The sequence below is a fragment of the Rhinichthys klamathensis genome, unplaced genomic scaffold, assembly GCF_029890125.1.
Source record: "Rhinichthys klamathensis goyatoka isolate OS25496 unplaced genomic scaffold, OSU_Roscu_1.1 h1tg000548l_1, whole genome shotgun sequence".
In the NCBI taxonomy this organism is placed as follows: domain Eukaryota; kingdom Metazoa; phylum Chordata; class Actinopteri; order Cypriniformes; family Leuciscidae; genus Rhinichthys; species Rhinichthys klamathensis.
Window position 1 is genome coordinate 317,684 of NW_026607019.1, and position 14,284 is coordinate 331,967.

General features: G+C 35.8%; 1 protein-coding gene across 12 annotated transcripts; it reads right to left on the bottom strand.

Annotated features, from left to right (window-relative positions):
* Window positions 1–3,909: 3,909 nt before the first annotated feature.
* tcea3 (transcription elongation factor A (SII), 3) lies at window positions 3,910–14,063 on the bottom strand. Of its 12 annotated transcripts, XM_056238921.1 has the most exons (18): window positions 13,985–14,061; window positions 13,811–13,897; window positions 13,031–13,093; window positions 12,612–12,717; window positions 12,335–12,446; window positions 11,975–12,139; window positions 11,796–11,894; window positions 10,911–11,000; window positions 10,240–10,323; window positions 10,018–10,131; window positions 9,811–9,912; window positions 9,428–9,517; window positions 9,186–9,296; window positions 9,024–9,077; window positions 8,544–8,603; window positions 8,323–8,388; window positions 8,149–8,220; window positions 7,025–7,142 (listed from the first exon to the last, which is right to left on the bottom strand). In XM_056238921.1, exons 2-18 carry the CDS (start codon window positions 13,877–13,879, stop codon window positions 7,040–7,042), a joined length of 1,560 nt encoding a protein of 519 aa, XP_056094896.1. In that variant the 5' UTR covers window positions 13,880–13,897; window positions 13,985–14,061; the 3' UTR covers window positions 7,025–7,039. The 12 variants fall into 12 exon arrangements, with proteins under 12 accessions (XP_056094908.1, XP_056094896.1, XP_056094897.1 ...); XM_056238922.1 differs by having other exon boundaries at window positions 9,811–9,909; window positions 13,811–14,063; XM_056238923.1 differs by lacking the exon at window positions 9,024–9,077 and having other exon boundaries at window positions 13,811–14,062.
* Between the last annotated feature and the right edge of the window lie 221 nt (window positions 14,064–14,284).

The following is a 14,284-nucleotide window of genomic DNA, read 5'->3' on the forward strand; positions in this document are numbered from 1 at the left end:
AAATTTATGTGCATAGCGCTTTTCATAATACATATCGTTTCAAAGCAGTTTTACAGAAAATACATAGGCCTATGTCTTACAATTTAGAGTGATCTGTTGTCAGAGGTGACTGTCCAAGATATTTCAGAAATGTAGCCTACATACAAATAACACTAACAATGTATTCATTTAAACAATGTATTGATTTAAGGCAGAAACAATGAGCTCATTGAAGTAATGAATACATGTTGTCAACAAAATTATATTGAAAATTTAGTTGCATGTTAATTCAGTTAGCTTCATCTGAGGTCCTAGCAGGAGTTGGGAGTCCTCCTCTTCACAGGTGCTGGCTGGAGCAATCGGTAACTAAGGGTATGTTTAAAGGTACAATATGTAAGATTTTTGCAGTAAAATATCCAAAAACCACTAGGCCAATGTTATATATTTTGTTTAGTTGATTACAATATCCCCAATGTTTCCAACTATTTGTAAATCGTGAGAAAATTGCGATTTTAACCAAGGAAACGGGACGTGTGAGCAGGGATGAGGAGTCGCCAGTCAATGGCGTCATTTCCGCGTTACCCTCGGTTTCCGCTCGTACTGAACCGGAAGACAATACAATGCTGAATAAAGTCGTAGTTTTTGTTATTTTTGGACCAAAATGTATTTTCGACGCTTCAAAACATTCTAACTAACCCACTGATGCCACATGGACTACTTTGATGATGTCTTTATTTCCTTTCTGGACAAGGACAGTATACCTTACATACATTTTCAATGGAGGGACAGAAAACTCTCGGACTAAATCTAAAATATCTTAAACTGTGTTCCGAAGATGAACGGAGGGCTTACGGGCTTGGAACGACATGAGGGTGAGTCATTAATGACATAATTTTCATACATTTTTGGGTGAACTAACCCTTTAATGCTTTGCGTCATCGATATACGCCTTTGTTATTGTAAGAGGTTAGCGACCCCTGGTGGCGAAAAATCCTACATATTGTACCTTTAAGGCGAATTATATACTAAAAATGGAAACTTTTTTACTTTTAATTTTTTTTTAAGATGGCAACTTTGTCAAAGCAATCCCCATTCACACGGATCCACAAAAACGACTTAAACGCTAGGTGTATTCTGCCAGGCCAGTTGGTGATGACATTTTGTAAAAAAACAAAACAAAAAAAAACACTAGGCCTATACAGACTGAACACATAATATGCATGATTCTTCACCATTTTCACAAATTTGTGTAATTTGTTGTTTACATGACGATAACGGTATCGTTTTCAAAAACTTGCACTTTGAAACTTTTCAAAAGTTTGTGTTTTCAGGCCCCCAAAATGCCATTGTCATGTAAATGACCGGCCAAAACGAAAGTTTTGGCCAGAAAAAAAGTTTTCTATTTTTAGTTGAAAACGTTGTTGTGTAAACGGCCCCTAAGATGACGACAGTTGCGTTTGTTTGAAAAAAGACAGCACAAGTAAGCGGTGTGATGACACGAGACATGAAAGTAGCGCCGGTTTCATTTAACCGGATGAGCGGACTGATATACAGCTTTGTCATGGACGATGGCGAAAATGAGGAAATATCAGAAAGCGAGCAGGTCTTTGCGGAACAAAAGTGGGTGTTTCTAAATTTGTGGGTGTTTTCACACTGGTGGGTGTTTATAAATCATGCAATGAAAATGATGCCCTTCTCCCGACTCCACCCCTAAGATCTACCCACACTGTGACGTGGGCAAATCAGGTAACGCGGTTCAAAACGCCCCTCTGTTTATGGCCTCGCCCCCGGATCTGGTGGTAACTCCTATTACCGTCTGCAGATACCTCTATTTGCAGAAAGCTGGATGACGCTGGCCAATCAGAATCAAGTATTCCAGAGCTGTGTAATAAATGAACATAAAAACATAACTCTAAAAACATGTATGGGGAAAACAAGTAATTATTGTGAGGTGATCCTGCCTATGAAATGTCAATTTGGCTTCTTTTTTCATCTTACCTTGATCTGTTATTGTGTTCATTTGCATTTTTACCTCCTGATGCTTACAGCAATACCCATGGCTATCTAAAAATCTAAGCATCAAAATGACAAGAGGGGCTCTCTTACCTGCAGGGTATCCAATTATCAGCTCAAACCTGAGAGAAATAACTTGCCTTCTAGAGAAACTGAACACTGCACAGCGCTGGCATAGTTATCCACTGCTTCATGCCATCCTCTCAGTGGCATTTCCTTTTTACCACAGGAAATACTGCCAGAAGCGGAACATCCAATAACAGCATTTAATTCAATTCGCTTCTAATGAGCGGGCACCCTGGTAAACTGAGTAATGAAACTTGAGTGAAGATTCAGGGCTAAAAGGGATAATTTCACACAGAGTTACTCATCTCATTTCAAACATAGTGCACCGAGGATAGCAGAGACCAGGGTACTTTTTAAACCCAAAATATAGTGACAGGGGCATCATTAGCCTGGCTAGAAGTGCGTCACTAGGAAATGCCCATGAATAATGACACACAGGGCAGACTTTGACATGCCAGTGAAACAAATTTCCCACAAGTATAGATGAGGAAAAATGTCTCACTCAAACTCTAGGGGTCCTCATTTATCAAAGTCATAGGGTACAACAATAATTTATTTCTATTATAAAGTAATAAACATTTATTTTTAATTTTTACAAATATAGCATGTTTTAGGAATAATGTGAACAACTGAGACAATGGATTGCATTGTTTACTTATATTTAATTTATATGTTAACTTGATGGTATAGCCACATTGGACAATTTAACCATCTGGTGCTCTTTGGTCTTTTTTGACCAAGATTTTTTTACTTCATCGGAATGGTACAAAACTTGGTAAAGGTTTTAGCACTTGCTATGTGATCACACACACAAACAAAAAGATTCATGGACATGATTCGAAAAGGTTAATCCTGAAAAAAAGAGTCACACTTTGACTCCTCACGGTCAAAAACAACCGCATTGGAAATGAATGGGAAACAAATTTCTAGTGGAAAATTTGGGTACTGTGCCCAAACAAAATCTTACTGAAAGCTCCTTTATTTGAGATATCAAGCTCAAATTTGGAACACAACTTGTTAAGATTTATGGCTATGAATTTCTTGCAGTTATAAAACATGTTTTGGATAATATATACTGTATGTTATATAAAAATTGAAAATAGTATTTTTTGTGCATTTTTCAAAACAATAAACGTAAACTTTTGTAAACTTTTTTTGGGTTCACCCTTTTCACTTAATAATCAGACAAGTGTCATCTTTAAAAAGAGACCAAACTTAAGTTTGTGCTCCAAAGCATTCAAGATTTATGACAGTTTAAGTTGGAAATGTCATTTTCAGGTCTCTGTTCAAAAATGGATTATAACTACTGCATAAAAATAATTTAGTACCAAAAAATACAAAATATAGTACATTCATTTCATTTAAATAATAATAATAAAAAAGGTTATTTTTGAAGAGCACCAGAGGGTTAATCCAGTAGTGACTTGCTCTGGTGTGTCCTGTATGTATTTATGGAAATTTGACAGCATGATGTGGAGCTGGCTGTGGTGCCTAACTAAACGCTTTTGGCTGTAATGGTAAATCACTCAGCATAACAGTTACGCATCTTATTTAGTGTTTGTTTGTGTTCAGGAGTGAAAGCATGGGTGTTGTCTACATGCGTGGCATATCCTGCTTTCAAAGGGCTGGCAGGTTGACAAGCGTTCAGTCACACCTGACTGGAAAGAAACCAAGCATATTGGATGAGCTTTGGACAACCATGGCTGTGCCTGAATGGTATTAGGCCTTTTTAAGCCTGCAAAAAATACTACAAAAAAATCAAATCAACAATTTATTAAAATCAATATTACAATTATTGCTTTAGTTTTTGCGATTTTTCTCTACAATATTTTATGCATCACCATCATTTAAAACAAAATGTTTAGATCCATTTAAAAAGCATTTTTTTGTTTTGTACTGTATAGCTGCTACATCTGAGATAGATTAGGATTCTCTTCATTAATTAAATGTTAAATTTGTTAACACATTCTTTTTTAAAGTCTGACCCCAATAGGATTCTGTGTAATAAACCAATTAATCAAGTACAAAAAAAAATAATAATAACACTGGCATTTCATAAAACAGTATAAAAGCGTAGAATTTGATCTGATTTACATCTCCCAAGTCATTAATGTTCACTTTAATTATGAACATACAGAACACACTCTTTGCTCTGTGTGCTTCTGTAAAAGTTAAAGAATTAATTTACATATTATAAATTCAGGACCATTTGCTGGTAGAATAACCCATTATATTACTTTCTCTTCCAAATTAAAAAAAGATGAGGAATCCTACATGACAGTGGCGAGGCTACATAAGGGCCAGGGTTAGTGGACTCTAATTTAAACACCTCTGATTGGCCATTGCGTTCAAGAAATCAACAGATATGTCTGTGATTGGTTGCATTACTCAATGATGTAAAAAAAAACATTGTAAATAGAGACCTTTGACACTCTCCAGAGCACAAACACAGATACGCACTGTATCGTTTGCCAAATCACCAATATGCTATTATTACAGAGAAAACCGATCGTAGACCAGCAGTTATTGGCAGCTTTTCCCTCTAAAAGCAATGAGAAGCAGCAGAAGTCAGTGGTTTGAGTGAGAAAATTCCCTCGGCCAGGGGAAGGGTAAGCCTTGCTCAGCCTTACACACACTCTGTCTATGATTATTTATCTCCGTTTACTGTTCCTATCCTGTTCCACTGGATATTTTATTTATGTTATGATTTTGTTGTTTTCATGAAACTGTTGGCTGAAAATATATCACATTTAACTAAACTTGATTGTCAAACTATTTTTTAAATTGAGAGTAGGGATTGGTCCACCCTATTTCACCAAGGTCCGCTCACTTTTAAATTTCTGGCCTCGCCACTGCTACATGGTCAATGTTGTTGGACTCCTGGTTTCAAGTTAGCAGAACTAGAAAAAAAATATTGAAAGACACTTGTTACTTACATTATTCTACTGGACGTAAGATGATTGGTTTATAAAAAAATATAAAATACATAAGCCAAAACATATTTTTCTGACCTTCCAGCGATTACCACATTCATTGCACAGCACAAAGGTGGTCATTGGTTCATCAGCACTCCGAGTTTGCACCTGTGAAGGTTTAAAACATTACTCAGTATATTTATTTTCACAACAAATGAAAGAACTTTGTATACTAGGTTCATATGCACTATAAATATCTACAGCTAAAAATCCAGTAATATTAGAAAATGCTGTTTCATCGATGTACCTGGTTGTAGGTGCAGTTTTTCTTCCTGCACTTGCCACACTGCAGCATGTCAGTTGAGGTTCCTCCAGTCTTTGCCATCTGATGTTCTCGGATGGCCTCCTGGGTCAACACGTTCCTCAACTGTTTCAGTTCATCACTAGCCATTTCCTACAACAGCAAGAACATAGTGTTCATTTATAGACAGCAGATTGGCTTCTGATATACTGCATCATCTTTCTGGGTAGAATATATTTGTTTGACAACAGTTCATTTCAAAGGCTAAGTTTTTGCACTGTAGACAAACAAATGTTCCAGTTAAAACAATCGAACATCTAATATCTAATAATGTAATCCTTATTTGAAACATAACTATCAGAACATTTTGGGCAAATGGGGTAAGAAAAATTTACTTGCACTACCATTCAAAAGGGTCAGTAAGATTATTTGTACAAGGAATTAATACATATAATCAGTAAGAATGCATTAAATTGATCAAATCGCGACAGTAAATACTTAAATTTATTTTGAACTTTCTATTTACCCTTAAAAACATGATGGTTTTCACAAAAATATAAAGCAGCACAACTGCTTTCAACATTGATGATAAAAAAGAAATCTTGAGCACCAAATCAGATATTAGAATGTCATTTCTGATGGATCATGTGACACTGAAGAGTTGAGTAATGATGCTGAAAATTCAGCTTTGCCATCACAGGGATAAATTACATTTGACAAATTATTCAAAAAGAAAATAGTTATTTTATATTGTAATAATATTTTACAATATTACTGTTTGTACTGTATTTTTAATGCATTTTCAAATAAAATGCAGCATTGGTGAGACTTATATTTATTATTTTGTTATTTATTATTTATAAATTGAAATTAATTAAGAGGTCCAAAATGTGCAATCTACCTCAGCAGTCATGGTGGCCATGCGGCTCAACTCGATGGCTCCAGCTAAGACATTTTTACGGAGATTGGGATTTTTGGGATCCTTCAGGTTACTTATGCGGCTGCGGACTCTGTTCTTGTATTTCATGTCTGTGGCTCTTATCTCCTGGTAGATATGTAGGCAGAGGAGGACAGTTAAGGATATCTACTTTTGAATTTTAAGAAATGGTTTCAAAAGGATTCAACACTAATTTTCAAAGCAATTGTCAACCAATAATGTCCACCAAGGATATAATCCTCGATTTCAGCTGCCATGCCCTCACAGTTTGTCCCATAGTCTTTGTAGTCATCTAATAGGAAAGAAAAGCATATTGTGAGCATCATCTCCACAATAATGAGTATCAAAACGATATATGTCAGTATGTCTGTGATGTATGTCAGACTCTGTGTGGGTGTCAAGTGTTTGTTTTGCGTACCATCTGTACGTAGTGCGGCGGTCAGCATTTCAATGCATTTGTCCCTGATGGAATCCCCGGTTTGCAGACGAGGAGATAACGGACCCACACTGGAGCTAAGCGACGGAGAGAGGGGGCTTGTGGGTGTTGTGGGTGTTTTGGGGGTCTCTGGTTTACTCTTGCTGTATGGGAAAAACAAAAAGCAGGCGTCTTTAATGACCACGTGACAATTATTTAAAGATAGAATGTTCCAACATCCCAACCGAATCATTGATTACTGCTGTCTGTGAACATTATTTTCATAATTTGTTAGTCATGATTTGGATGACTTTGGGATTTTGTGTAGTATTATAACTGGAATATGAAGCAGCCAAAAGCATGAGAGTGAGAACATAATGCCACAATAACGCCATATGGCATGCTGGTCACATCTAAATGAGTAAATAATAAAAAACAGTAAAGTATAGTTCTTGCCTTTCACTAGATTTCTTGGCCTGGGGTGAGTTGCCAGACCTTGAGTTAGTAGAATCTCTCCTGGAGAAATAACACATGAGAGTTAATAGTATGCATTCTGTGATGAACATGAAAGTCATGCATTTATCTTTGTAAAAGATCAGTAGGTTTGAATTAGGGATGTGCGAGACTAGTCAACTAAATGGTATTGCTCCTAGTCGACATTGGAAATACTAGTTGTTTACATACATTTTTTTGTGCATGTTTATGGTTTGCTTTATTTGTTTTTACAAAGGCTACATTCAAATGACTCGCATTAGTGTTACATTTTTAAAACACATTATTTTGAAAAGGTTACATCCTAAGCGGATAACAAAATCATATTTTACCTCAGAGCTTTCATTCATTCACTTTTTTTTAAATGTCCATTTGGAAAGATGAGCAAGGTAATGGAGTATTTTGACTTAGCCTACACAAAACTGTTCCGTTTTATTCTATTTCATATAACAATTAAGCTTGCTTACAGGCTTGTTTTACTACAGGTTATGAGGGTCTATATACTGGTTTGAAATTTGAATCCAATTTAAAGGAGAAACATTATAAATGAAACTTAGGCTACTTAACAACAACAGATCCTATATCAATATCCTAACAAATGTCATACATGACTTATGTTAACTAACATCTATTTGAGAAATTCAGTTTATAATAGGCTATTAAGTTTGTATTTATTGGTCCTCCACTACCTGTTGATTCAGTAGATTTTAATAAATATCAATATTGGCTAACGTTAAACACTTATGTTTAGTGTACAATGATCCAAATGCAAGGCAAGCACATCGCATATATATGACCTTTTTTTTCCAGCAGCATTCAGTATGGGATTTGACTCAGATTATATAGGTTATTTCAAATTGATATTCATATATAGACTTTTTTTTTACTATCTTCTGGGGGTTTGTTAGACTAGTCCACCAGTTGGTAATAAAATTTCCTTTTAAACGTTAATGAAATTGGAACACATCGCTATGTTGGATACTTTAATATTTCATTGCAAGACCAACTGCATTACTATATAACAAGTTACCTCTCCAATTTAGTTTCACTCAATTGTCGTTTCAAAAGGTGATGGCTTGACTTGGAGTCGGTAGAGTCCTTACTGCGGTAAAAGAGCGAAACACAAATGCCTGATTGTCAGTAATCATTTTATGATCTTTCTAAATGTTTTTTATTTTTTTATTTTAGTAATGCATGAGCAGACCTGTCTCTCCGTCCTTCCATGCTCGGCTTTCTAGGAGGGAGCTTTTTGGAATCTGTGGAGTCCTTTCTAGGAATAAAAGCAGAGTAGGTTGTTTTAATGAGCAAAGAATCCACAAGTCTTGCAAATTGCCACCATCCTCAAACTCCCAAGACAAAATAACAACAATGCATGCACTTCTGCTGCCCTCTGCCTACATTCTGTTGCAAAACATCAATTCAAACCTCTCAATCTTGAGCTTCATTGACGGTCGTTTAAGTGGTTTACTGTCTCTTGTGTCTTTTCTGAGAAAAAAAAAAATCATCTCAGCACTTTGGGATGGCGACAAATTATCACCACAAGCCATGAAAAGACTTCATCCGAAATGAATGATGGAGATAGTTCACTCAAAAATGTCAATTCTGTCATTCTAGTCATTCCAAACCTGTGTGACTTTCTTTGAATATATAAGTCATTTGGAAGACTTTTATGAAGCATGAAAGCAGTGTTCAAGATTTTTCTTTTGTGTTCCACAGAAGAAAGTAAGTCATACAGGTTTGAAACAACATGAGGGTAAATGATGCCAAAAGTATTATTTTTGGGAGAACCATCCCTTTAAATTAATAACACCAATGGTTTAGTTAAGACGATACACTGTGCAACTTTTAAGTATAATTTCACTCAACAATGGTGTTTTTCAAGGGTTAGTATTCATCGTTTCAGACCTATCTTTCTCATTGTGTTCAGACATCCGTCGCTTCGGGTCTGATGTGTCTTTTCTATAGTAAAACAGTTGTAGTTATTCTTCAGATGGGGAAGTAATTAAGTAAAAACACAGGCACACAGCTATTCATGTCAACATGCTTTTCATTTCCTCTGTCCCTAACCTTTCTTTCTCTTTGTCTTTATTTGTGTCTAACGCGGGACGTTTTGTAGGTGTAGGTTGAAGATGGAGAGGAACAGGAGGGAGAGGAGCACTGGGATCCGCTGTTTCTTTTCTAAGCAAAGAAAGTCACTGATTATTTATGAGACAAACAACACTGCGCTTTGTTAGAACACTGTGTTGCGCTAAAACAAAACGACTGAAAGTACTTTGTTTACTCAAAAAGACAACACGCCAAGCCCTAACCTTTCTTTCTTCATCTCTCGTTTCTGAGGAGGATGTAGATGGAAAGGTAAAGGAGGAAGAGGTCCATTCGGATCAATTGCTTTCTTTGCCCTAGGCAACAAATATACAATTTTAATGTGGCATTAAAATGAGAACAAGGGGAAAAACTTGCGCTTGTGGCAATACTAGGTCATCTAGTGAACTAGAAATAATAATTTACAATTTTCTTCCAATTGAATACTGAATCATTAAGAGCCACCCCCACTATTTTACAAAATAAAACAAACAAAAACCAAACTAAAGTAATAATATTATATTATATAATAGTGTGCTCTTGTCTTCACTAAAAAAAACCTCTTTATCAAAAAAGAGGGCCATGAACTTGAACTGAAAAGTGTTCAGACCTTTCTCTGGGCTCCTCTAGTGATGGATGTTTGGGAGGAGGAGGAGGAGGAGGAAGAGAAAGGATAGGAGCAGGAGGAGGTAAAGTTTCAGAAGGATCTCTCCTATGAAAATAGATATTTAGAGGTGACCCCCTATGTTGGATATTTACTAAATTTTTTATAAATAATACAAATTATGAACACATTCTCCTGAGAGTAATCCCTGACCTTTCTTTCTTCACCTCTGATGAGCGCTTAGGGATAGGAATAGGAATAGGAGGAGGAGGAAGTGGAGGATGAGAGTGATTATGAAGAGGAAAAAGAAGTTCATGTGTGTCTCTCCTGCAAAAAAAAAACAAAAAAAAAACAGCCTCACTGCAGTGTTGATTCAACATGAAAGCAGATATTTTCACGTCACACACTGCATGAACTTCAAGCACAATGTCTAACCGTTCTTTCTTTCCATCTGAGAAGGGACGTTTAGTAGAATGAGACGGAAGAGGAAGAGATTGTAAGGAACCCAGAGTGTCTTTTCTGTGTAAGAAACGTAAACATCCAAATTCAGCATTTGAACTCCACATACACTACCATTCAAAAATTTGGGGTCATTAAGATTTTTTTATGTTTTTGTATGGGATTTATTCCTGTGATGAATTTTCAGCATCATTACTACAGTCTTCAGTGCCGCATGATCCTTCAGAAATCATTTTAATATGCTGATTTGGTTTTCAAGAAACATTTCTCATTACTATCAATGTAGAAAACAGTGGTGCAGCTTAATATTTTTGTGGGCACTTTTTATTGAGGATTCTTTGATGAATAGAAAGTTCAAAAGAACAGCATGTATTTGAAACAAATCTTTTGTAATATTATAGATGTCTGTCTTTAATGTCACTTTTGATCACATTTATATTTCCATGCTGAATTCAAGTTTTCATTTAAAAAAAAAAAAAGTACTGAACCCAAACTTTTGAAAGGTAGTGTATTTTTGTTTTTGCTGTATCAGCTATCACTGTAGATAGCTTTATGACTAATAGACTGCATCAGAAAATAAAACTTTTCACACTACAATGACGTGTTCTTAACTAACACATGTCCAAACACAAGCATAAGGCTCTGACCTCTCTTTCTTTACATCTACTGATGAGCGTCTTAGAGGAGGGTGAGAAATGATTGAAGCAGGAGGGAAAAAATCAACGGGAGCATCTTTCCTAAACAAAAGTAAACATTCATCTTACATTGCAACTCTGCTTGCCCAGCATACAAGTGGGAAAAGTCAAACAAAATTATGTCAACAGGCTTGTGCACCACTCAGATTTGAGAATATGTTAAGGATATTCCTGAATTTTAATTGAGGTAGCAAACATGATGTAGAATTGTAATTACAATTTTAATTTAAGGATTATATAAATGATTATGTAGAGTAGTTTTTAAACTATAACATGTTGGACATTTTGTTGTGCTGTTGAGAATTAATTTTTTAATTTTTTAATTTTATTGTTTTGATGTTTGAGTATTTAACTTTGAGTTTATCTGATTAATGTAAAACATATATATTTTAGAATTCTGGAGGGGAAACAGGCATAATTAGTCCAAAAAATTAATAATGAAATTAACCATTTTTGTTTTGTTCCAAAAATAATGAAATTCCTCCATTGTGTGACTATGTAAATACATTCAGTAAATTCCACTTTCTGTCCAATTCAAACTGAATTCAATCAACATGAATTGAAAGTCTATTCTTAAATTCAAATTTTTGCTTAACACTATGACCAGAAAAACTACAATGTTAACGTTCAGAAAAAATGCCATTCATGCAACTGTCATGACCTTGTTAGTTTGTGACATTTTAAACTTTCCTGAATAATCAGAAATGAGTTTGAAACGCTGATACTTTCACCATAATAATATGGCTTCAAGTTTTTTTTTTTTTTTTTTTTTTATGTAGTACAAGTGGTTCCTCCTAATGACAGTCACATGCTTCAACCGCATGCACAAGCCCTAACCTCTCCCTCTTCACTTCCCCAGATGGAGGAGGACACTTGGGGGGCGGAGATGAATGCGTCTTTCTGGAGGGAAGATGATCACTGTTCAATGCATCTTTCCTAAACAGAATACACGTAAAAATTGAATGGCATAGTTTGGGATGAGCAGAGGGGCTTTATACAGCAGTGGGCCTTCTCACCTCTCTAGCTCCTTTTTATTGTTAATAGATTGTTTCTCTTTTTTCGGGTCACTTTCTTGTTTTCTGTTCCTGAGCTCTGCATCTCGTTTCTCTCTTCTGTGTTTTTCATCGAGTTTCTTGTTGGAGTCTAAGTCTGGTTTAATTTCCGTTGTCGATCTTCGTGGACTGACGAGATAAACAGGTTATACTTCATAACGCAAACCACTTTGCTAGCTTCAACCTCTGCGTAAATCAATGTTAGTAACAAAATAGGCCACTCTTGTCTGCTTTTAGGAAGAGGTTCCTAAAGCTTTCAATTACACTGTACAAAAGCTGTGTCTGGAATACTTCCATGTTTTACCCTGTTATTAGCAAACATACCTGGACTCTCTCTCAGGAGAAGTCCTGTTGGGTGACCCTGATGCCTTGCTTGGATGATCGCCATTCTTCACCTCATTTGTCCTCTCAGACTTTTGATTTTTGTCAGCTGATTCTGACAAAGACAAAAGGCATACAACTTAACATATTAAGCCAGACTATGTTATACTGCATATGTGAATAACCTATTAGGTATTATGAAACTTTTTTAAATGGTATTTGGAGTCAATTTGATCTGTATCTGATTTTAAGATTTTTTTCATTAACATATTACCCTTACCTAAAAGCTTCTTCCAGTTTTTGATAAGAATCTTTGCCAAGTTGACAACATCCTCATCTGTGCAATGTTTCCTTATTCCGTTCACAGACATGCCGATTCTTGTATCCTGGAACAAAGTAAATATTAAATGTTAGACAAACAAAAGCAAGAGATATAAGACAACCAATGATGACATTAACAAGAACAGCTGCATTTATGCACAGATCTATCTGATGTATCATATCTGTTTTATCATTCATCAGTTTAATTATAAATCTCTCCATATTACTCAAACATTGATATTTTATTTGCATTGTCCATATTGATTGCATTGTGTGTGTCTATATGGCTATTTGTGATACCTTTGATTTGCAGCTATATTTTCCTACAGGGATCAATAATGTATGTCAAATTCAATACAATTGATCCAACAGACATACCTGAAGAAGCTTCAGTGTCATGTTGAAATTTTTCAATTCTCTCAGAAGATCTAGAGCTCCATCCTACACAGACAGGGAGATTAACAATTATTTAATTACTTAGGTAACTGTTATGATTTTTCTTAATATTTTCATGTATTTTACTTATTTTGTACAAATCACTGTTACTTTTACTGTTCTCAGACATTTGGCCTGCAACACTATACAAAAATTACAAATGAAATAAATTCATACTGGTTTGAAACAACATGAGGGTGGGTGAAATATGGCAGAAGTTTCATTTTCATTTTTGGGTGAACTATCCCTTTAAATGCTGTGCTCATGCGCGTAAAACTATTCGAGTCGGCCAAAACACACACCGCCTTCTCGACCTTGTGCCATTTACTACGAGGAATACAGTACATACATGCTGTTAAGTATTAACAAAAACCTGCATACAACGTCAACTAAACTGTCTATAATGACCAACTTTTGTCTTTGTTCTTGTTGCTGCCCTGAATAAATCTAAAGTAAATCTGCTCAATCCTCAGCCAACACCTGTTGTCACTCGCATATGCGTCTCTGTAGTCCTATTACACACACACACACACACACACATTATGTCTCTCTCACTTGCAACCAAATTACAGAACGCTTGTGTACGCCTGTATCTTAATCAAGCAGAATTAAAACGCGCAAACGCACATGCAAAAAAAGTTTAAACTAGTTATTCATAAGCAGCATGCGCAGTGATCGCACAAACAAACAGCGTGAAGCGTTGCGTCAAAATTAGGATCTCACCATGTTATTTCTAGACACCATCTTGTCTAGTTTTTTAGCAATCCGCAACAGGTCCTCCTCTCGTGACATTGTGTGCGCATTAATACGCTGTAAGTGAAAATGAGATGTGTTTATAATACGTTATGTCATATAAATCTTATTAATTCAGCGAAATGTACGAAGTTTTGTTCCCACGCATAAGTTGCTCCTGCACGGTCAGTTGAGTCGGGGGGGCGGGGCCTTCGGGACAGTCGGAGTTGTCAATCAATTTCATTTGGATTTATGACAATTCCTAATTATAGATGTTGCCAGGGGGCGATAAAAGTTCTCTTTGATTTTTAGAAGGGACACACCATGAACTTTGTAACTTGGGTCTATTGTATTTTATGTCTGTTTTTGAATATATATATATTTTTTCTCGATTAAAGGGATAGTTCACCCAAAAATGAAAATTCTGTCATTTACTCACCCTCAAGTTGTTTCAAATCTGTATAA